General features: G+C 37.2%; 1 protein-coding gene and 1 non-coding gene across 6 annotated transcripts in view; one reads left to right on the forward strand and one right to left on the reverse strand.

The window, feature by feature from the left end:
• Atp2b1 (ATPase plasma membrane Ca2+ transporting 1) overlaps window positions 1-23,033 on the reverse strand; it is a 125,396-nt gene that overhangs the window by 52,089 nt on the left and 50,274 nt on the right. For all 5 annotated transcript variants that reach the window (XM_045153535.1, XM_045153534.1, XM_045153531.1 and 2 more), the window contains exons 2-3: window positions 13,925-14,354; window positions 4,216-4,413 (exon numbers count right to left, since the gene is read on the reverse strand). In XM_045153535.1, coding sequence (XP_045009470.1) covers window positions 4,216-4,413; window positions 13,925-14,132 — 406 coding nt within the window. In that variant the 5' untranslated portion in view covers window positions 14,133-14,354. The remainder of the gene's footprint in view (window positions 1-4,215; window positions 4,414-13,924; window positions 14,355-23,033) is intronic.
• LOC123461835 lies at window positions 9,770-9,876 on the forward strand. The gene has a single exon (XR_006637900.1). It is a non-coding gene; the product is annotated as a U6 spliceosomal RNA (small nuclear RNA).

Genomic DNA, 23,033 nt, shown 5'->3' on the forward strand with positions numbered 1-23,033 from the left:
GAAGGTAGGTACCTTAACTACTGAGCCATCTTCTAGCCCTGAAGTTGGCTTTTTGCATATTATTAAGCATAATGACGGAATACTTTAAAATAAGGGGCAAGAGTAAGGATTGACATAAAACATAAAGATGGAGTACTTCATAATAGGTGTAAGAATAAGAGATTAACAGAAGATGGAATTCATTATCACATTTCTATGAAAACTTTTATAGTGGGACTAAGAGTGAGGATGAATTTGTTAAGTTCATTTTTCCACTTGAATTTACAAAGTGTTGTGTATTCTGGGCTATAAAAAACAGTAAAACCAAGAAACCAATTAAATATAAAAACAAATTAGGTTAACAATGTTTTATAGCAACCAAATGGTAAAAAGCCTAAATATCTTATCTTTTGATTCTTTCAAATTTTTTTTGAATATTCCTAAAATGCACACATTATGTACATATAACTAATTATGCTATTTAGAAGTATACGTTCAAATTTTTCCTGAAAGAATAACCCCAAAAAAGGTTAAAGCCGACATGACAATGATTAAGGGGAAGGAGCTGTGAAACAATTATGTTATTTTCACTTTTAAATCTCACATGCACACTTATCACCACAGAACTCTATCTTTCAAAAGAAAACTTGAGACAAATTCATTTCATGTACTATACATTATATTATATACATTTTACAATAAGCTCACAATATTGAAACAGACAGCACGCAGCCAAATACTTCTAGAAACTGAATCCTTTCCTGCTGATGACCACAAGCTTTTGAGAAGCTGTAGGGAAAAACAACGTAAGACCAAAATCAAAGTTACTAAAACTTTTAATGTTTTCAGTCTAAGTACAAATACAAGAATAAAAACGCTACTAAGGGCGTTCTTTTGTAAATATATACAGCTGAAAGATATGCACAATCAAAATTCCATCCACATACTCTACCACAAGGCAAGTATTCTATTACAATTCTGTTCGAGCTACTCCTTGTACACTCTATATTAACATTATACAGAGTTGCTCTCAAAGTGTTATTCAGGAACCTCAAGGTCATTCTCATGTCTTTCACAATAACAGTATGACATTATTTGGACCACCTTTCTTTAATTTACTAAGGGTCACATATGGGATAATGTTGAATGCAGCAGCACAAATGAACTTAACTCTTCAATTAAACCAGACAAAATGAGATATGCTAAAATGAAAAGAGCAGCTGAATGTGGTGGAATATGCCTATAATCCCAGCACTTGGGAGGTTAAGGCTAGAGGATGATGAGCCTGAGGCTTGGATTATAGTAAGACCCTGTTTAAAGAAGAAAAACACCACCATTTTTTCCATGGTTTCATTTGAAAATATTTTGTAGAGGTGTAGGGAGGTGACTTCTCTCCATTACCTATGCTCATCTGTAGTAGGCTTATATTCTAAAGGGCACTGATAAATTTCCCACTCTATGGAGAGAATAGTCATAAAAATTGTACATATTTAAGGCACACAATGTAACAAAAAATTGGAGAATCAATGAGATATCGACAGTAATGATTAAAAGAACTATATATGGTGTGGGATCTATTTTTATACCAAACAATATTTAAAAGAAATTTTGTTGGGCTGGAGAGATGGCTTAGCGGTTAAGCGCTTGCCTGTGAAGCCTAAGGACCCCGGTTCGAGGCTCGGTTCCCCAGGTCCCACGTTAGCCAGATGCACAAGGGGGCGCATGCATCTGGAGTTCGTTTGCAGAGGCTGGAAGCCCTGGCTCGCCCATTCTCTCTCTCTCCCTCTATCTGACTTTCTCTCTGTGTCTGTCGCTCTCAAATAAATAAATAAATAATAATAATAATAAAAATTTAAAAAAAAAGAAATTTTGTAAGTTTACATTTTGGTAAACAGTAAACTTATGATGGACTTTCATAAAAGTACTACAACTTACTGTAAAAATATAACAAGATAACATGCATTGATTGTACACAAAGATCTTTAAAAAACAGAGGATAAGCACCCAATAACGTTCTACCATGGAGGAAAAATATGCATCAACACCTTCTGAAGCTTCTAAAACGACATTTTATGACAACCTACATTATCACCTCAGCTGGGTTCTAATACCAGAATCATTAACAAATTTTGGGGAATCTGTATTGTATAAATGAAATAGCTTGGATTCAAAAGATTTACCTGAGACCTTGGTGGTAATAAATTCCATATTGCTGAAAATAGTTTTCTTACAGCCTTGGGGGAAAATGCTAAAAGCAGTTAATTTTTTTAATAATCTGCCAACTCTATGTTAACATCATAACTGTCAATAGTCTAACAATGAAGGTTGGATAAATGGGAAATTAAGAATTTTGGTTCTGCAGGTGTGGTGGCACATACCTTTAATCCCAGCATTTTGGAAACAGAGATAGGAGGATCACCATGAGTTCAAGGCCACCCTGAGACTACATAGCAGATTACAGGTCAGCCTAGGCTAGAGTGAAACCCTATGCTGAAAAACCAAACCAAAAAAAAAAGAGAGGCATTATGTTGCTAGACCTATCATGGCTTCAACGGCTTCACTTTTCAGAGCAATATGTACATTAACAGCATTCCAACAAGCACATGCATGTTCACATATATGTGGACAAACACACAAGGTACTTGTAGAATTTGGAAGAATATGTATTTTCCAGCAGAATCCTCTAGTAAATTAGATTTTTTTAAAAAGTGAATTCTACTTCCTTTGGCCTATCTTTCCTGATTTTTTTCTACAACAAAAACATATGCTATTTAATAAAAATAAATGCAAGTTATAAAAGTGATTTGCTTGAATACTGACAAAAGTATTGTCTAAATACCTTGTTATCTATGCCCATGATTTCCATCCAGAGGCAACTTTATCCTCTAGGAGACACTACAAAATTGTGACACTTTTGGTTGCCTCCACCGGAGGAATGGTACAATAAACAAACAAAATTTCACCAGTGCTGCTGCTGCTGAGAAATCCTACTCTACACATTCTCATATAAGCTAAGCTATTCTGGAACAAATTTTCTTGAAAAAATATGTGAAAATTATTTTCACATGAGCCCTAGGCACACTTGTGAAGGAATTACCTTGCATTGCTACCTAGTCATCTCTTATGAGTTAGCAAATGCTTGTTCAACTGTTCAGAGTGTAAGAGTCATAAGTGAATGTTTCACAGATAGAAAGATATTGTGGTTATCATGCCTTTGGGTATATAAAATACAAACAGGATGATCTCATAGCTATTTGAACATAGCAACCAAACTAGAAGTTACAGAATATACTCATGTTATATTCCTTTTAAATAAGTTAAAAAAAATGGCAAACGAGAACTTTAAAGGATTTAAAACTTAAAAAATAAATTGAAATAGGCAAAGGGAGAACAAGGCAAACATTTATACTGTAAGTTAAAACATATCTATCCTTTCTAATGTATTGCTCCACTGGCCAGGATACTCTTTACAGACTAAACATCTCCAATTCAAAACCCCAAATACTCAAGTTAGAACTTTTTAATCATAGATATAATGTCACAGGTAGAAATGCCACACTAGGAAACAATATGCTTTGCGGGTCAGTTAAAATACTGCATAAAATTATCTTCAGAATATGCATATATGAAGTATAAATGATTTTGTTTAGATAGGCTCTGCCCCCAAGATATCTCATTTTGTATGTATTTTGCAAATATTCACAATTCAAAGAGACATAAAATTTAACACTTCTGTCCCAAACAATTTATTATAAAAATACTCAATCTGTTGAACAAATATTTCTCTAGGGCCAAGAAAATTGGCTGAATATACATAAAAGAATATTTAAAGAAATTGTAAATAAAAGATCTGAGACGAGAATAAATGTTGCTTTCATTATATTTTACAACAGAAACCAAAATTTTAAAACCAATGTTTCACAATCACGTGATAAAAACCTAATAATAAAACTATGGTATGATAATATTTTAATACTGTTGACACCTGGACAAGTAATTTAACTTCTAAGTCTAATTATACAATGTAGGTAACACTTTCTCAACTCACAAGTTACTGTAAAAATTATCTAAGCAATACACTTGCCTCAATAATACAATACAATAATAGCACTCAACACAATGCATACCACATAGTAGTCAATAGAGGTTGGCTGGCTAGTACCACTATATGTTAAGCAAATGAACAACTTCAATTAGTATCACATATAACTAACCTTTTTTCCCCTATTTACTTACGTGCATTATCTCCTTCTGGAGGTTGATAAAAAGAAAGGCCCAACGATACTATGGCTGCAATTTCTAATATAATTAAAGTGACATCTTGTAATGCTTCCCACACTAATTGAAGAAAGGTTTTTGGCTTTTTCGGAGGTATAAAGTTCTTTCCAAACACTGCTTCTCTTCTTTCTAAATCTGCTGGGTTTCCACTTAAACCTAATAAAAAGAAACAAATTTTAGTGAAGCTCTATTTCTTATGAGTAAAAACATCTATTATTCAAAAAAATCTGTTATACTTTAAGAGTGTAATCCATAAGACCCAATCAAAATGTTTATTTTCCTGTTTTAGACTAAGGTGTATAGAATTTAAAACACTGAAAAACATGTAAAGTGCTCCACTTAAAGTATTTTCAGTAGATAATTTAAAGTGAGTCAAAAAGGTAGACTGTAACTTGGTGGCAGATTGCATGCAGAGCATGCACCAGGAGCTGGTTGAATCCCCCACATCAACCCTCTGCTCCCCCAAAAAATTAAAAGTAAAAAAAGAGTAAAAAGTGAAAGATAAAAGAAAAAGGCTTTTTTTTTTTTAATTTTCATACCTGCTTATTTTTGACCAAACTTTCACATACCATCTTTACAGATGGCACAAAACCAGAACTGACTATGACACTTTATAGTTTTCATTTTAGAATTAACCATTTCCCTGAGCATTGGAATGTCTTCCTTCTAAAACTGGGTACATTTATCTGGAAAGATACATAAGTAGATTTGACTTAGTTGTTGAACCTTGAATAACTAATCAGTGAAAAGGCCTTGAGTTTTCTTATTTACTGAAAAACAATGAAAAGTTAATTTATCACAGTTTTTCAACGGCTTCTATACTCCAGTGTCCATTATACTCAGACTGTTAAAAGATCAAGATTAGAATGGGCTTTCAAGAAACAGTACAACTGATTAACTGCATTACCATGGGACAGAATAGTTACTGTTTTGGGTGTAGAATTCGAAAGATATGAAGGAGGCTAAGAGAGTTGGACAAACCTCCTCCTGCCTTTTCCTTTTCAAGCACATTGATACCAATCCCAGAAAAATCAAATTTGCTCATGAAAAGTGCACACACACACATCTTGTCTAGGCACAACACACAGACATGGCAAAGGTCATCCTTCATTATTAAGAATACTGGACAATGAATCAGAGATGTCAAAAAATACTTTTGCTGGGCATGGTGATGCATGCCTTTAATTCTAGCACTAGGGAGGCAGAGGTAGGAGGATCATCCTGAGTTCGAGGCCACCCTGTGACTACATAGTGAATTCCAGTTCAACCTAGGCTAGAGTGAGGCCCTACCTCAAACAAACAAAACCAAAAACACTTTCATCAGACTAGACCTAACTTCAAATTGATTTTTTTTTTGGGGGTGGGGAGCAGGAGCCCATTCCATGAAAGGCATCAAAGAAGGCAGAGGCCGGATCACCAGAAGGCCCTCTGTGGTTCAGCTGATGAATCAGAATGCCAAGACAGGTAGGAAGTAAGAGAGACAGTTAATCAGGTGTACTGTTGGATAAACAACCAGAAATCAATACAGAAATTTACAGTAATTATTGGCTATGTTGTATTCACCAAAAGATTCCAGAGAATGTTCTCACTGGCAACTATAACATGGTCCCAGTGGGCAGTTCAACAAGCAATTTAACTATTTGATACAAGTTTTCAACCAAAACCTTCCATAGCTCTGAAGTTTAAAACAGTTGCTAGAAACAAAAGCAGTGAAGACTATTTGAGATAAAGGGAATTATGGGTAGCTGTGTTCAGCATCACGTTTAATAATCTCACTAGGAAGGGGGAGAAAGGGTACTAGTGCTGGTGCTGGTTTCCATTATTTCCTAAAAAAATCTTGAAAAATTGGTTCTATCAGTTTAATGTGTATTGAATAGACACTACTAATGGCATAATGTTAACACTTTATCAGTCTAAATATCACCACTGTAACTACAAAAATAATTGGCCAAATTAACTTTTATTGGTTTATTTCATGTTAATGCTGAGAAAAGCCACAAAAATAAAAAGATAGCTTAAAAAGGCAGAATTGAAAAAAAAAAGCAGCTAATTTACAGATTAAGATAATTCCTTTAAACTATCATCACACATTTAAAAAACCATGCTAAAAACATTGTTTGGTTCAGGAATTAGAAAATCAAGCTACCAAAGTCTTGCAGAAGTCACTTTGCCTCTTGATGTGAGTGTGTATTAGAAGGAAATTAATTTCTAACAGATTTACTAATCTAGATGTTATAAAGCTAAAAGGTTTGTTACAGTCTGTTCCCCAACAAGCATTTTCTGCGCATCTACTTGCTTCCAGAGACTGTTCTACATGCTGGGGAGCCAGTGTGAACAAGACCAGTTCTACATTCAACAAGGATGTAGTACAGTGAAGGGAGACAACAGATATAAAATTGAGATAATTAAAATGCAGGGAAGATAATTCTACAAGGCTACTAGAATTCTATTTGGGGGAACATTAGGCTTTTTGGAAAGCTAACATGGGAATGAGGAGTCTACCATAAGGAGACTAGAACAAAGTATTTCCAAATAAATGCAAATAAAATGACCCAGAGACCAAAACAAATTAGAAGAATCAAGAGGCAGAAACAAGAACATTGTGGCTGGAGTCCAGTGACCAGAGAGAAAGAGTAGTGGGTCAAAATGAAAAAAAAAAAAAAGAGCCAGAGGGAAGACCATAGTGGATCTACAGGGGGACTGGTTCACATTAGGTGACAGAAACCACTAGGTTTTTCTAAAGCTGGAAGGGATGACCAGCTATAGTTAGATAAGAAATCTACATGCTATGAGAAGTGTTAGAGGAGAGGCTTGAGTACAGATGAAGGTGCTTGAATCCAGGTCTCAGAAGTAGAGGCTGAGAGGAGTAACTGGCTCTGCCAGGTATCTTGGAAGGAGATCAGACAAAGGCGAGGAATGATGGAATGTGGGCTGAAAGGGACAAGAAAAAAAAAAAAAGAATGATATCTAGACTTGATTTTTTTTTTTTTCCAGTTTTGTGGGCTAAGTGCTTTGAGTGGGAGCTCCTTAAGGAAATGCTGGAAGCAGGTGGGTTTTATTGAAAATCGGAGCTAAGGTGTACTTGAGTTAGGTGGATGGTGGCTATTCACAGGGAGAGGACCAGCTGAGTTGGGGAACAGCAGAGTTGGTGCGAAGTGGAGGGAAAAATTACTGATTCTGTTTCACAGATTTAAGTGCACAAGTGGGATGTCTGAGTGCTGCATATGACTGGTCATATTCAAAACCTGGCAAACAACATCAAGGAGTTATCAACATGCAAGGATTCTAGAGGCTGGGGCCAGCAGAGAGCTTTTCAAAGGCTCAGTAAGAGAGGTCAGGGTAGACTTGCAGCAGGGGTAGGAGGGACATACAAACACTGCACTGAATGAATGAAACATGTTCACGCAGCCGACAAAGCCAGAGAAGAAAGCATCTGACAGGCATTACTGACTCTGGCAAGTGGGGAAAAGGCCAACCTTCCAGGGGTAGGGCATGGAAGAGTCTGAGGAGGACTAACTGAGTGGAGAAGGGGAATGAGCAAATGGAAAAAGTCATATTGATGGCTTTTTCCAGGAATGTGATGCAAGGGAAGAAATAAAGCAGTAAAACTGAGTCAAAGTGGGTTTGATTTTCATTTTGGTTTTCAAAGATGGATGGCAGATATTAAAGCAAGTTATTTACCAAAGGAAATGAGGAAAGTAGAGAAGACGACAGCAATGATGTACGAGATAATGAACAGTATTAGAGCAAGCCTGAGAGGAGGTAAGACAAAACTGAATAACAAATTATTAGGAACAAACTATGAATAAGTACAATGAAAAACTTGTCTAGTTCTGTAAGCTGGGTTGATACAGTACGGTGGCAGTAAGGGCAAGGTCATGCACAGGATTGATCTAATGACCCAGTTATCTTCACAAAGAGGCAGTTTCACATTTATCTGCTTTTCAGGTCAGAAGCCATCACTAGGAAGGAAAATAGCCTATATTCATTCTATGAAAGATGTTTATATTTGAACACAAAATAACATATACATCAGAATAAAGTGTCAATTATATCAAGACTTTGTGAAGTCTTATAAGAAAATTTGGCATCTCAATTCTGGGTCTTAATTAGCAAAGCAAGGGAGACTTACTAAAATGCTTAAAGCAAACGGGCTGACACATACTACCAGGCTTATCACAGTCTGCACATGAAACTGTGGGTGCCTGCGCATGTGTGCATATGTAGGTGATGCTGAAGCTGGCTGCAGCAGCCAAGGTGACCTTCCTGAAACAGCTGGAAAGAAGCAGGCTAAGAAAGTATGTGGGGAAGCCTGTCTATGTGCTTCCTCCTTGCGAAACAGTTTAATACTTTCACCATCATCTCAGCATCAAAAGTAGACCAGGTGATTTCCTCCCATACCCCAAGCTTTAGAACCAGTGGGCTGAAGTCAAACCTAAACTTCATTCTCAAACAACCACCATGTACCAGGCATTGAGAAAAGACGCTGGACATAAAGGAGACGAGTCAGGCAGGAAGCCTTTCCCTGGCACCTGCCCTCCATAGTTTGATAGGGTAAGTAACCACTCATATTAAGTATTGTAATAGCAGTGGTGAGGATGCTCTGGGGAGGGTATATAAGGGAAGTCTAAGATGCTGCAAGAGATAAACAGTCATAATAATGATATTCTTCTATCTTTTATAGGGAATGGTGCTTTAAATAGAGGGCAAGTGTTTTTGATAGGTCAGTAGTAAAAAGCAAGAAACAAGCTAACATGGCTTAATAGGTTTTGGGCAAACTGAAAATTTTGTGGCTTCAAACACTGAAGATCAGAGCAAAGATAAAACTAAAAAGGTAATCAAGGGGCAGAGTCCACAAAGAACTGTAGGCCTTAATTGGAAGTCTCAGCTTTGTTCCAAAGGCAATGCAAAACCACTGCTAGCTTTATTCAGGCCAACTGATTACCTGGCCTGAATTATTGCAAAACAAGACAGTGAACTCCCACAGGGTCGTGAGGATGCAGGGAAGTAGACGCTTGGTTAAGAGAAAGCTAGGAGAACTTCTAAGACCTGTTGACCAGATGAGTGAGAATGGGTAAGATTCGTGTGAAAGTCAAGACCACTCATGTCCTTTACTTGATGAACAACAGTTTCTTTGACAGAGAAGAAAGAAAGAGAATTCTATATGCTTTTAGAAGCAAAAGTGTGGACAGGTTCAAAAAATGGATATGTCTCAAAGGAATGAGAAACCAGGCCTTCAGGCCCAAAGCTGGGGAAATCCTGGTTTGTGACCAGAGGTGGGAATCGCCAGCACCTGGGTAGCTAGTGAAGTCAACGTACCACTGAGCAGAAACCTGAACACAAGCCACAGGAGGAGAAACGTTCCACAGGCTGATGAGAGTGGCCTACTATGAAGAAAGGACACTTAGACTACACATTAGGAGGGACTATAACCTAAAAATTAAAAACACAAACAAAACCAAGGTCATGCTCCTCTGATTCTTTCAAATATGACTTAAAAGTGTATGGGATTGTGCTCGCTTCGGCAGCACATACACTAAAATTGGAATGATACAGAAAAGATTAGCATGGCCTCTGTGCAAGAACGGCACACAAAGTCGTGAAGCGTTCCTTTTTTTAAAAAAAAAAGAAGTGGCCGGGCGTGGTGGTGCACGCCTTTAATCCTAGCACTCGGGAGGCAGAGGTAGGTGGATCGCCATGAGTTCAAGGCCACCCTGAGACCACATAGTGAATTCCAGGTCAGCTTTGACCAGAGCAAGACCCTGCCTCAAAAAAAAAAAGAAGTGTATAGGATCACCAACACAAACCTCTCAATGCTAACTCTGTACAAGCATAAAAACAGACCTGGCTGGCACACCATGGGACGCAAACACTTGCACAACCAAGCACGTACTTTGCAGTAGCCTGTATTCTTGCGTGGGGAGAGGCTGGCTTCATAGTCAAAGTACATCATAGCAAGAGACTTCCACTGTGTGCAAACAGAACCCGTCATTTGAAATACTATGAAAACTTGGCAACCAATGTTAACAGCTATTGATTCTATTCTGTTTCCTATCACATAACCATTTTGGTTCTCTCTACTGCCCTCATTTCTTATTCCCCCCCAAACTCTCAACCTAATTTTGACAATCACCACTTAAAACAGCTTTGTGTCTCGTCTAGTTTTTTCCCCCCTTTAAAGTCCACAAAGCCATGCCACTTCTAGTATCGTCATTTGGCAGCTGCCTTTAGTTTCATAAATTTATTTCACACTTTCTTTAGCATAGTATTACTGCTGTTTAACAAATACGACTCTAGACCTAGAGGCTCCATTCAGAAATCCTGTTAGTCTACTATGCAATATAAAACAATGTAGATGACATGAGAATATGTTAAAATGGAAAAGATACTGAAAACTACTGCAAAGTTCAAAAGACCAAAACATGTGACATAAAAAATGAACAACAAAGTCCATGCAGGAAAACAGCAAAGATACAAAAGAAAAATTGTTCATAGTACTTTTATGTAGATAAGATGTGATTAATTATTGACATATACACACATTCTTGAGCTGTGAGAACTCAGAGAGATGCTTGCTCTGAAAGTCTCAATTCTAGCTAGATTTGAAATTTCAGTTCTAATTCCTTCAGGAGAAGTGATGGCTAAAGTACTAGGAAGTTTTCAACATGAAAGATTACATCTGACTCAGAATGCTTCCTACCAGTAGTGCACTTACTTACAGTATTATTCACTCAAAACAAATTCAAGAACTATTCTTTTGGAGAACAAGCGGGAAGATGATGGTGTCAGACAAGTGAAGAAGCAAAACATACCAGTGGCTGCATGGTATATATAATATATATATAAATGCTTTTATAGACCAGACTGCCGAACAGAATGTCAAAGGCCTGATTATTAAAGGGTTAGCCACCAGCCTGTGTCACTATTGGGAAGTAATGGAACCTTCATGACATGGGGCACAATGAAAGGTCATTGGGCCATTGGTGAGAATCCTGGAGGTGGTTCGTGAGCCCCAGGCTGCTACTCTCTTGGCTTCCCAGCTACTATGAGGTTATTAAGTTCCTGTGCCATGAGCTTTTGTTTATGATGTCCTGCCTGGTTACCACCTCCAACACCAAAAGGACAAGCAGTCATGAAAGATTGTTTCAATGAATTACTAATAAATGAAAGGATTAAATGAGCAGGTAAAGCCTTAGTTGTATCAGCCGAACACTTGTACTTACTTAGAAATAGCCATTTTAATTCTCATTCTCCGTGACTATAAGCACAGCACTCTAACAAAAGAATACTGCTGTCTAGATCAGTTCCTTGAGCAAACAAACTCCTAGCTCACTTGTTATTTGAGGAGTTGATTAGTGACAAAAATGTTGAATAGCACTATAAGTGAAACATTTCAACTAACCTAAGGGCTGGGCAGATTGCTTGGCAGCTAAAGATGCTTGTTTGCAATGCCTGCCAGACTGGGTTCAATTCCCCAGTCTGATGCACAAGCGGCACATGTGTCTAAAGTTTGTGTGCAGTGGCAAGAGGCCCTAGTGTGTGCATTCTTTCTCTTTCCTTGCAAATAAATAAATAAATAAATAAATAAATAAGGATATTTAAACTACATTAAAACTAGAAAGTGTCCCTTGCAAATATTTCTATGAAATTTTCTCCAGTTTAGATTATTCTTTCAGCAACTAAAACCCCAAATATAATGCTTACAATGGGGCTGCTTCACTTTAATTTTTTTAAATTTTTATTTATTTATTTATTTGAGAGTGACGGGGGTGGGGAGGGACAGAGAGAATATGAATAGGCATGCCAGGGCTTCCAGCCACTGCAAACTCACTCCAGACGCATGCACCCCTTATGCATCTGGCTAACATGGGTTCTGGTGAATGAGCCTTGAACTGGGGTCCTTAGGCTTCACAGGCAAGTGCTTAACTGCTAAGCCATTTCTCCAGCCCCTGCTTCACATTTTTTAAAAAAACATTTCAAAATGACAAACTGTTTATGTGTAAACAGTAAAGACAATATTGTGTACAAAATTTATCAAACATTGTAAGTTAACAGTAGTAGTAAAAATGTAAAGAAAAACAATGCATACTTTTATTTCATGGCATAAAGCCTTTCAATATGGCTTTTATAAGCAGTGTTGTGACACTGGGAATGATTAAGTAATATCTCTTCTTAGTTTGGAGATCATAAAACACTCATCAATTGGATTTAGATGAAATGTAGTAAATACATATGGTTACTTTGAATAAAAAACTTACCAACTGAAAACAGCATATCTGAGAACACCACAAATCTAATGTCAAAAATTATGTAGTATAGTTCAAAGTGTGTTTTTATAGTGAGCAAATATTAAGATACAGCAAAAGTCTGGGTTGTCAGCATTTGACTTAAAGAATACCTTGCAGGAAAAGAACATACCCCAAGAAGTATGAAGAGGTCCTTCTAGGGCCTGTGTCAATGCCAAGTTCCTTAACATTATGTTATCACAGAAAAATCAAATCATCTATCTATCCTTATTGCAATTAGCAATTCACATGGATCAACATAATAAACTTCTCCAATAATTTTGGGAATTCCTTTTGCTACTACATTTAATATTATAAATACTAGTATTTCATGTTTTAGAAAATGTTAAGAAAAATACTTCTTCATAATTTCTCTATAATTAGTTCTGAAATACTGTTGTAATTTGATATTTAATAACTCCCCAACCTTACTAAAATTAATTATAAAATCACCAAGCATTTATCCTCAAGTATTCCTAATCTACTTTCTCCTGGGCAATTTGTAAATGTCTTCTTGGAATTTCCTACCCATTTTATGGCTAATATGATCAGTGTGTATAAACCCATCTTCCCAAGGTCATTTCCAAGATCAGAGTGCAACAAAGTTATGAGGAATTTTCTTTTCTATATTCTCAAAAGGAACCTTACTGCAAAACAAGAATTATGAAGCCACTATGATCAAAACATGCTGTATGCATGTATAAAGTGTAACCAACAAAAAATAATTTATGAAAATAGGGAAATTCAATGTAATTCAACGATTAAAAACTATCTTTAATCACAGAAAAATGCTCACTAAATGAAAAACTAAGTGTCATTTAGTTTACAAATTTTAATTCAAAACTCATGAACTGGTTATTAAAGTTTAGACTATGTCCCATGAGTTAAAAACAACTTGGGCAGCTACTGGCAGTGACAACTATTTTAAGCCAGCAGGCAAAATAAAGGATAGCGAACAGGGTTTATTTCCATTGAATCCCCTGGGGGCTACCAAGCTGCTTCCACTCTCTACAGCTCTAGTGGAAAGACAATCTTGTTATTGTAAACAGGCAGATCTAATATATACAAAAGGATTAACTATCTTAGCCCACAGTTCTAAATTCACAGTACTAGGAAGATGAGCATGAACTTCCTAAAAATAGAAGAGGAAAAAATATTGCTTACTTTTATTTCATGACATACTTATTTTAAAATATATAAGTTATTTTGCAACATTATTTCTGATTTAAGCAAACTTTAACTGTGCCAATTAGGTAACATCTTTATTATCATTAAAATTATGATGTAATCACACAATAGTCAAGACAGCCTGAACATGTTTATTTTTGAGCTGAATAAACAGGACACTGCACAATGACTAAAAATGAACACAAAAAATATACCTTCATTAGGAGATGTTTTCAACTTGGTGCAAATTCCGTAGACATCTCCATAGCTTTCCTGTATTTTTCGTAATGCATCTGTGGATCTGAGCTCCATGAGAGCCCGTAGCTCTGCGAGAGTAATTCCAAAGTCTCCATCATGATTAGCTTCCTTCAAAGAGTTTTTCACACCACTATATGCAACTGAGTTGTTTGCCATGTCGCCCATTACAAGTATAATTTATTAGGAGGAAAATGTTTCCCAAAAAGAATCAAATTTTCACTTGATAAATTTCCAAGATGAAAAATTTTAACTATGAAAAGTTTTCTTGAACCAAACATTCATTGTATGATTCTGTACAGCAGTTAGCAGCAGCAGCAATTCCCAGAGAAGTATCTTGACCTTTGGCCCATGACTTGTTTCTTCCTATCAATCATGAGATGCATGCATCTGTAAGGAGAAGATATTGAAAAGTTAATAGGTCCATTTTTAGGATTATGCACATAAAAACACATCATAAATGACATCAGTTAACTAATCAAAGTACACTAGTTAAAAAAAATCTTTGTGACTTGTGACTATGCCTTTCAAATTTTTGCAAGATCAAAGATCCAAACAAAACTTCTAAATATAAAATGAGTATCACGAACATTAGATCTCATTATTACATGAAATTGTATTTCAAATGACTTGATTTAATGCTTAAGTATTATTGTTAGTAACAATCATCACTGAAGTTCATAGTTCCAAGCTGGGTTAGTACTTTGAATTCATCCTCTCATTTAGGTATCAAAATTCAGTATTATTTCTTACTCTACTGAAAAAAAAATGCCCATAGAAATTCAACTTTCAGTTAACAAATGGCTGAAATACTACGGGAGCCCCTTTTCCTACATGGATCTAGCTCTTGAAGCCTCCCCTGTCCTTTGAAAGGACAAAAGGCTTTTAACCTTTTACTCTAGTTTCCTTAAGCCTTCCTGGGCCTCTCTGTCATTCCACCCATTTTTGTGACTTTCTACAGTTATCTTTTCTATGACCTCTATCAAGTCATCATCTCAGATATTCTTGTTTTTGTTTTGCTGTTGTTGTGTTGGGAGAGGGTACTGTGTGTATGGTATATCTGTGTGTGGAGATAGACCACATGGTCAATATCAAGTGTCCTTCTTCAATCACTCTCTAATTTTCGAGACAGGATCTTTTACTGAACCTAGAGCTCAATGATTCAGCTAAACCATCTGTCCAGCAAGACCCAGGGATACTGCTCCCTCTGCATTCCCATTATTTAGATTATAAGCATATATCACTGTGCCCACATTTTAAATTTTTTTTTTCATTTTTATTTATTTGAGAGCAAGAGACAGAGAGAGAAAGAGGCAGATAGAATGGGCGTGCCAGGGCCTCCAGCCACTGCAAACGAACTCCAGATGTGTGCACCCCCTTATGCATCTGGTTAATGTGGGACCTGGGAAATCGAGCCTTGAACCGGGATCCTTAGGCTTCACAGGCAAGCGCCTAACCGCTAAGTCATCTCTCCAGCCCTGTGCTCACATTTTACATAGTGCTAGGGATACAAACACAGGTCCTCATGCTTGTATGGCAAACACTTAACCAAATGATCTATCTTCCCAACCTCTCTTTTCTGATCTTATTGCTATCTGAAATTACCTTTGTTCATTTGTCTACCTGTTATTTTACCTCCTATCTACAAATGATAGTTCTGAAGGTAGGGTTTTGTCCACTGCTGTACTGTAAGAATATAGAACTGTGTAAGACCATGATAGAAAATATAAGTTTGAGAAGGGGCTAGGAAGATGGCTCAGCAATTAATGCAGATTACTTGCAAAGCCTGCTGACCTGGGTTTAATTCCAAAGCCACCCACATCTGCATTGCACATGTAAGCATGTGCAAAAAGTGGCACAAGTATCTGGTGTTTGTTTGCAGTGGTACGAGGCCTTTTGTGTATGTGTGTGTATACACACATGTAAAATAAAATTACAAAATGTATGAGGAAAGAATGAATACATGGTTTCAAATTTTTTTTACTATATTTTTAATTATTAACCTAACTTAAAAATGACCTCATGGGCTGATATAGCTCAGTAGTTAAGGTGCTTACCTTCAAAGGCCCAACCACCCAAGTTTGATTCTCCAGTACCCACATAAAGCCCAAAGCACAAAGTGGCGCATGCATATGGCAGCAAGAGGCCCTGGTATGCCCAGGCTCTTTGTTGGTATGGAATGGTAGTACATGCCTTTAATCCTAGCATTCAGGAGGTAGAGGTACAAGTATGAGAGTCTGAGGCCACTCTGAGACTACACAGTGAATTCCAGGTCAGCTTGGGCCTCAAAAAACCAAAAACCAAAACAAATAAAAAAAACCCAAAACACCCAAACAACCCAAAACCCTCTTAATTCTTTTTCCTCTAACATGCTAAAAACTGGACTCATCTATGTCCATATTTCCTAATAACTGCTCCCTTCTACAATCACCATCATCCTAACTTCCTGCGCCTTAACTTTTACATATTTGATTTCATCTTTTCCTGCTTCAGATGGCTGCTAAATTTGGTTCATCCATTGCTAATACCTTCTGCATCCAATCTCCGTGTGCATTCTGCCTCTCCATTTAGTTTTAAAAATATGCATTGTGATACTATATCTCAATCTACAGGAGGAAAATATGGTCCAACTACACATGCCTCTTTGGCATTCAAGGTCAAGCTTCAGTTAATGGATTCAATTTCTCTCCACCCAAGCAACCCAACTTTCAAATATTCAATAAAGTGTTTCATAACTGGAAAAGACACTGGCAAGTATAATTATTTTTTTTTATTTTTTATTTGAGAGCAACAGACGCAGAGAGAAAGAGGCAGACAGAGAGAAAAAGAGAGGGAGAATGGGCACACCAGGGCCTCCAGCCACTGCAAACAAACTCAGACGCGTGCGCCCCCTTATGCATCTGGCTAACGTGGATTCTGGGGAATCAAGCCTTGAACCGGGGTCCTTAGGCTTCCCAGGCAAGCGCTTAACTGCTAAGCCATCTCTCAAGCCCAGGTATAGTTCATTTTTACCTATAAAACTATTAAACTATTATAAACATGTTTATAAATCATGGTATGTGGTTCAAACACTTCAGTTAGGCACCAAAGTCAACTGAAAGGTGGTTAAAACATGAACTGCTGGTCCCTACCACCAGGGTAGAATGAAGCCAGGAGGAAACCGCATTTCTAAGTATTTTATTTTATTTTATTTTATTGGGGGGGTTCAAGGTAGGGTGTCACTCTGGCTCAGGCTGACCTGAAATTCACTCTGTAGTCTCAGGGTGGCCTCGAACTCTTGGCAATCCTCCTACCTCTGCCACCCGAGTGCTGGGATTAAAGGCATGCGCCACCACGCCCAGCACAAGTATTTTATTTATTTACTTACTATAGAGAAAAAGGAAGGACAGAGAAATGGGGGGGGGGGAAGAATGGGCCTCTAGCCACTGAAAATGAACTACAGATACATGTACTACCACGTGTATCTGGTTTACGTGGGTTCTAGGGAGTTGAACCTAGGTCTTTAGGCTTTGCAGGCAAGTGCCTTAACTGCTAAGCCATCTCTCCAGCACATGTCACAGGTTTAGGGAGCAAGTTCTGACAATCACTGGAATGGACAGCTGATGAAAAACTTGGAACTTGCCAGGCATGGTGGTGCATGCCTTTAATCCCAGCACTCAGGAGGCAGAGGTAGGAGGATCACCAGAGTTCAAGGCCACCCTGAGACTCCATAGTGAATTCCAGGTCAGCCTGGACCAGAGTGAGACCCTACCACAAAACAAAACAAAACAAAACAAAACAAAACAAAACAAAACAAAACAAAACAAAACAAAACAAAACAAAACAAAACACCAAAAAGAAAACACTTGGAACTTATACCAACTGAGCTGAGGAAAATTAGCCTACCATGATTTAAATTTGCAAGGCTGTAATAGCAATGGATTCTGTAAGACATTTTCTTCCATTGCCTGCATCCCTCCCACTTTATAAACCCTTACATGGTTACCCAATTATTACTAATTTTACTCGTCTTCCAGGGAAAGTGGGTTCCCTCCTACTCATACATCAATTACTGCGGTAAACGAACTTCAAAAAGTGGAAAACAGCCGGGCGTGGGGATGTGGTGGCGCACGCCTTTAACCCCAGCACTTGGGAGGCAGAGGTACGAGGGTGGCTGTGATTTCAAGGCTACCCTGAGAGTACATAGTGAATTCCAGGTTAGCCTGGGCTACAGTGAGGCCCTACATCGAAAAACTACATTAAAAAAAATAAAAAGTGGCTTTTACCTTGATACACAGTCTCATTAAGTTCCATAGACTGGCCCTGAACTCCCCTGTAGACTAGGCAAGCCTTGGACTGGCAATCCCTTTGTCTCAGCCTATGGCGTACAGAAATTACAGGTTTGGGCCACCAGGCCTTGTGTTGGACTCCAATTCCCAAATTGCTAGCAGCTGGGAACCAAACATTCAAAACACACACGTTTATGAGGGACACTAAATTCAAACCACCACCTGGTCCCCATAAGCTGATAACCACCACACCAAGAAATCCAGTTGAAGTAAAAATCATCCCTCTGGGATTGATACAAGCCACTTACAAATATAATTTTTAGTAACATTTCTTGAGACTATCTAATATAGCCCAGGTTGGCCTCACTGTAGCTGAAATGACCTTGAACTTCTTAATCCTTGCTCGACGTGACCAGCGCTGGGATCACAGGTGTGTGCCACCACACCTCTATGCAATGCTGGAATCAAACTCCGAGCTTCATGCATGGTAGGCAAGCACTCTATCAACTGAGCTACATACCAGCCCCAGTAACATTTTATGAATAAAGCCTAAAAAAATCTAAAAAATAAAAAAATAAAAAGTGGAGAACATAGCTGCTTGAAAATTTCCTAGTTTCCATACCCAAAATTTATTAGGTTGAACACTACACCAACTCTAATCAACTACTTGTTAAAGAGATAATATAATTAATATTCGTAAGTCTATGATGAGGGCATATGTGTGTTCTTTGTTCTCTGGTTTCCACGAAGTGTCTTGCCCTCTCTGCTTTTTGTAGGAGTAATATTAGCTGTACGACTCATTCATTCTGGCCAGAGTTTTAAGAAGCAGTCACAGAGCCCAGGTTAAAAAGCCTAATGTTCAAAATGCCTGGAATAGAGGAAAGTAACTGTTGGCTCTGGGTTCAATATTAAGATTTCATTGTTATCACATATAACCACATCTTACATTTCAGCTTGCATCAATAATCAAACTATTTTTTCATTTCTATGTGCCAATCTTTCTCTTGACAGAATTTAAATGAGAAAAGTGTTACTTATGAGATGTCCTTAAATCCCTCAACAAGATAATTAAGCCATGAACAGGAACTATACTTGTGATTCAAGTCATGCTACTTCCACTATACTGCTTCCACGTAAGCTTTCACATTTATTAGGTCATAATAGAAATGTCTACAGGTAAAATAAAAGTTGTCAAACACCAAATATGCCAAGGGAATGGATGCTTGTGGTTATCTGTTTGCCACCTCACCAGCCCGTTCCTCATCTTTCAGCAATAGCTTCATTTAGGGAACCTGTGCTTTCCAATTAAGAAATTTAAGAAATTTCTCACTTAAGAAATTTGATCTGGGTTCCATCCTAGACACCCCCCCCCCAGCTTGTTTCAGAATGTGAATGTGACCTGAAAGAGGCTACTGGATTTTTAATAAGATATAGTAAGATTCCTGCTGTGACTGACTCTATGGCCCAGATTTGTTTCTTCTTATTGAAGTTGCATCCTAGAGAGACACAAAGAAGCCCTGTGACCAACTAGTACCATAAAATCCAATAGACAGGACACAATAGAGATTATGTTTCTTAGTCTTGGGGCATTATTGAAGTTACACCAATGACTTAGCTTATCATTCCTCATAGAGGTTTTTTTCTTTTTAAGTTAAAATTTTTTTTTAAAATTTATTGGGGGAGGGCAGATAAAGAATGGATGAACCAGGGCCTCCAGCCACTGCAACGAACTCCACCAAAGGTATTGGGGAATTGAACCTGGGTCCTTTGGCTTTGCAGGCAAGTGCCTTAACTTTTAAGTCATCTCTTCAGCCCAGAGGTTGAGTTTTCTATTACTTTGCAATCAACAGAATTTTGATAAGTACAAGATTGCCAGTCATAAATGAATAAATAAAAATAATTTTCTTTAAAAAAAAAGATTGCCAGTCAAGTTCAATTCTACTATACCACACCATTTAGGAAAAGGAGGCAGACAGGAAAGCACTAACTGCAAATGAACCCCTTTCCAAAGTGATCCGTACATTTGAGTTACTCATGACCTACAAATTTTGTATCAGGCTGTTTTCTTTTTCCAGACTATCTTTATTTTCCTCTCTTGCTATTTTCTTCCTTACCTTTTCTTTCACTCACCTAACTGGGTGATGGAGATAAATGCCATGAGCTTCAAACCCTTTTGCTTTTTACTTTCTAGCTTCAACATGACAATCATGTAAGAGACATATTATTTTGAATTCACATACAACACAAACCAGAAAATCTATTTTGATTCTCTTTGTTCAAAGAAATCTCCCATTTGGAAAGCTTATGGGGAAAAAAAAATATATTAAGTGGAAGCACAGACCTCCAAAAAGGGGTGTTTTGAAGGAAACACACAGCTACGCAGGAACTAAGTCCCCAAATTTATACTTGAATAAATGATATCTCTGATCAAACCACTGCTGGTGGTCTTTGAGATATTTTATGAAAAAAGGCAAAGGTAGCTGGGGACTGCACTTGAGCAAAAAATGGCTCTAATCTTAAGAAGGGGAACAACATGGATTCCTACTGCCACATAAGCTTTCCTATGAATGGGCAGGGACCCAAAAGAACACAAAAGGATGTCTGTGAGGTTCAAGTCATGAGTAGAGCTCATAGAGACAGCTTTGTTAATAATACAATCTCAATTCCTTCTTTTACAAGGTCATTTGATTTGCAGATCACAGAAGTTACTTGAAAACTATTTACAATCAACAGTGATAACCAATTTTTAAAAATTTCAGAAAAACTAAGAAAACATGAAACAGACAAATTAAATTGTGCAACAAAATATGAAGCTGAATAAAATATGCTCCATGATGAGTTAATATATATATAACATGAGAATTTTACAGACCAGATAGAAAACATATGCTAGATATAAGAATATCAGGAATAAAGAGGACCAACCTAAAAAGAGGTGCTTTTAAATGAATTATTAGGTTCCCAATATCTGAATGATATGAATGTGTAGAAATGTTATTTAATCTATAAATGAAGCTGGGTAACCAGCAAATGTGTTAGCTAACAGGTTCAAGATCCAAAGAGACAGATGGGAACAAGCCTATGTTTAATTGGTATGTAAGAATGGTGTCCGTACATTTAATTCCAAAAACAACTGCACAAATACATAAAAGGAATGCAACAGCATAGATGCAAAGATAAAAGTCCAATTTACTTAGACAAATATGTAAACTTGATATTAATAAGCATTATTATGTTAATGGCACAGTGTCCACCTTAATCAGTGTAATCACTAATTTTCTGGAGTGATTAACCAAATATTAAATTTTATTAAAGTTACTAAGTCTCAAAATACAATATTAAAAATAAGTTAAGCCTCAAAAAGCCTTCACTCTGCTAAGTAACAACTATAAAGAAAGAATCCTAGAATATAATGGACATGAGGTAAAATTCAATTTCCCATTTTACAGTATTGAAGGCAAGCATACATAACCTTCTATCATAAAGAAGCAAGTATTAAACAGTCATCACAAACAAAATGACAGTAAATTACCATATCAAAATCATGGTATGATTCGTACTGTGCAAGTCTTAATGAAGCTTTCCACTATGCATGGAAATGAGTGGTACTGTACTTCACGAGCCATTAGATATAGCACTGCAATGGAAACAAGCAGAAGCATACTTAAGTATTACAGCTTCTCATAAAAAATTCAGTCAAGATATCTTTATTCATTCTCATTCTATGTGTGTGGGGGGTGTTCCCTTTACCATAAAATCACATCCATTTCCTCTGCACTTAGCCGTTTCTCACAGTGTTGCTATTGGCATTCCATTGAGAGCTACTTCATAAATTAGAGATCACCCTGCTCTATCCAACCTGCTTCAAGTCCCCTCAAGTTAGTGTAGACTGAAACTTATTCCCTTAAATGTTCCCTGGAGGGACTGTACAGTATAATTACTACACATATGAGCCTAAGTATAATGCTAAAAAATTACTTAAGTGTAAAAACATGCCTCATGTATCTCACATCTCACCAGGAGGAACTACGATGATCTTTTAACCTTCCTCCATAGAGTCACTTTCTACAGGAATGGGTGGGAGGATTTTTATTTGATTCACATCCATAACAACTTAAAACCTTTCAATAATTAAAGTACTTTTAGTAAGAGTAGATAGCCTGATCCTATGTATGTGTGTGTGTGTGTGTGTGTGTATAACTAACTCCTATCAGATGAATATAAATGATATGTATACAAATATGTATAGCTATAAACAAGACAAAATTGACCAAATAGGATCTCAGTTGCACAGGCAGTTATAGCAGAAAATAGGGATTGTTTACAATGCCTGATTTATCACTCAAAGGACTCATAAATATCATCCCTTTGTCTGTGTTGACTAAAATTAGTCCCTGTCCCTCAGTAATTTACTTATCATCTAGTAAGCTATTCTAGGCAGCGATTAAGTACAGTACTTTAAAGGGCACATTATAATTGTGTCAAGTTGTAAGTCCAGCATGACCACCCCAGCAAATCTCTTATGGTGGGAAACAGATTAAAACAGAGTAGACACCACTTTGTTCTCCTAGTACAGCATTTATACACAGTTATAAAGATTTGGTTTACCTCTGTCTTCTCTGGTAAACTGAATTTTGAATTCAGGTTAGGATTTGACCTATTCATTCTTAACCCTCAGCACTTTCTAGGACATGGTAGAGACTCAATTTTATTGAATAGAAAATGCTTTTGTTTGAACCTTAGGCTAAAATCAATTTGAAAGAAGTTTTGCAATAGATGAAATGATGATTTGAATACAGCA

Source organism: Jaculus jaculus, chromosome 6 (assembly GCF_020740685.1).
Source record: "Jaculus jaculus isolate mJacJac1 chromosome 6, mJacJac1.mat.Y.cur, whole genome shotgun sequence".
Taxonomy (NCBI): Eukaryota; Metazoa; Chordata; class Mammalia; order Rodentia; family Dipodidae; genus Jaculus; species Jaculus jaculus.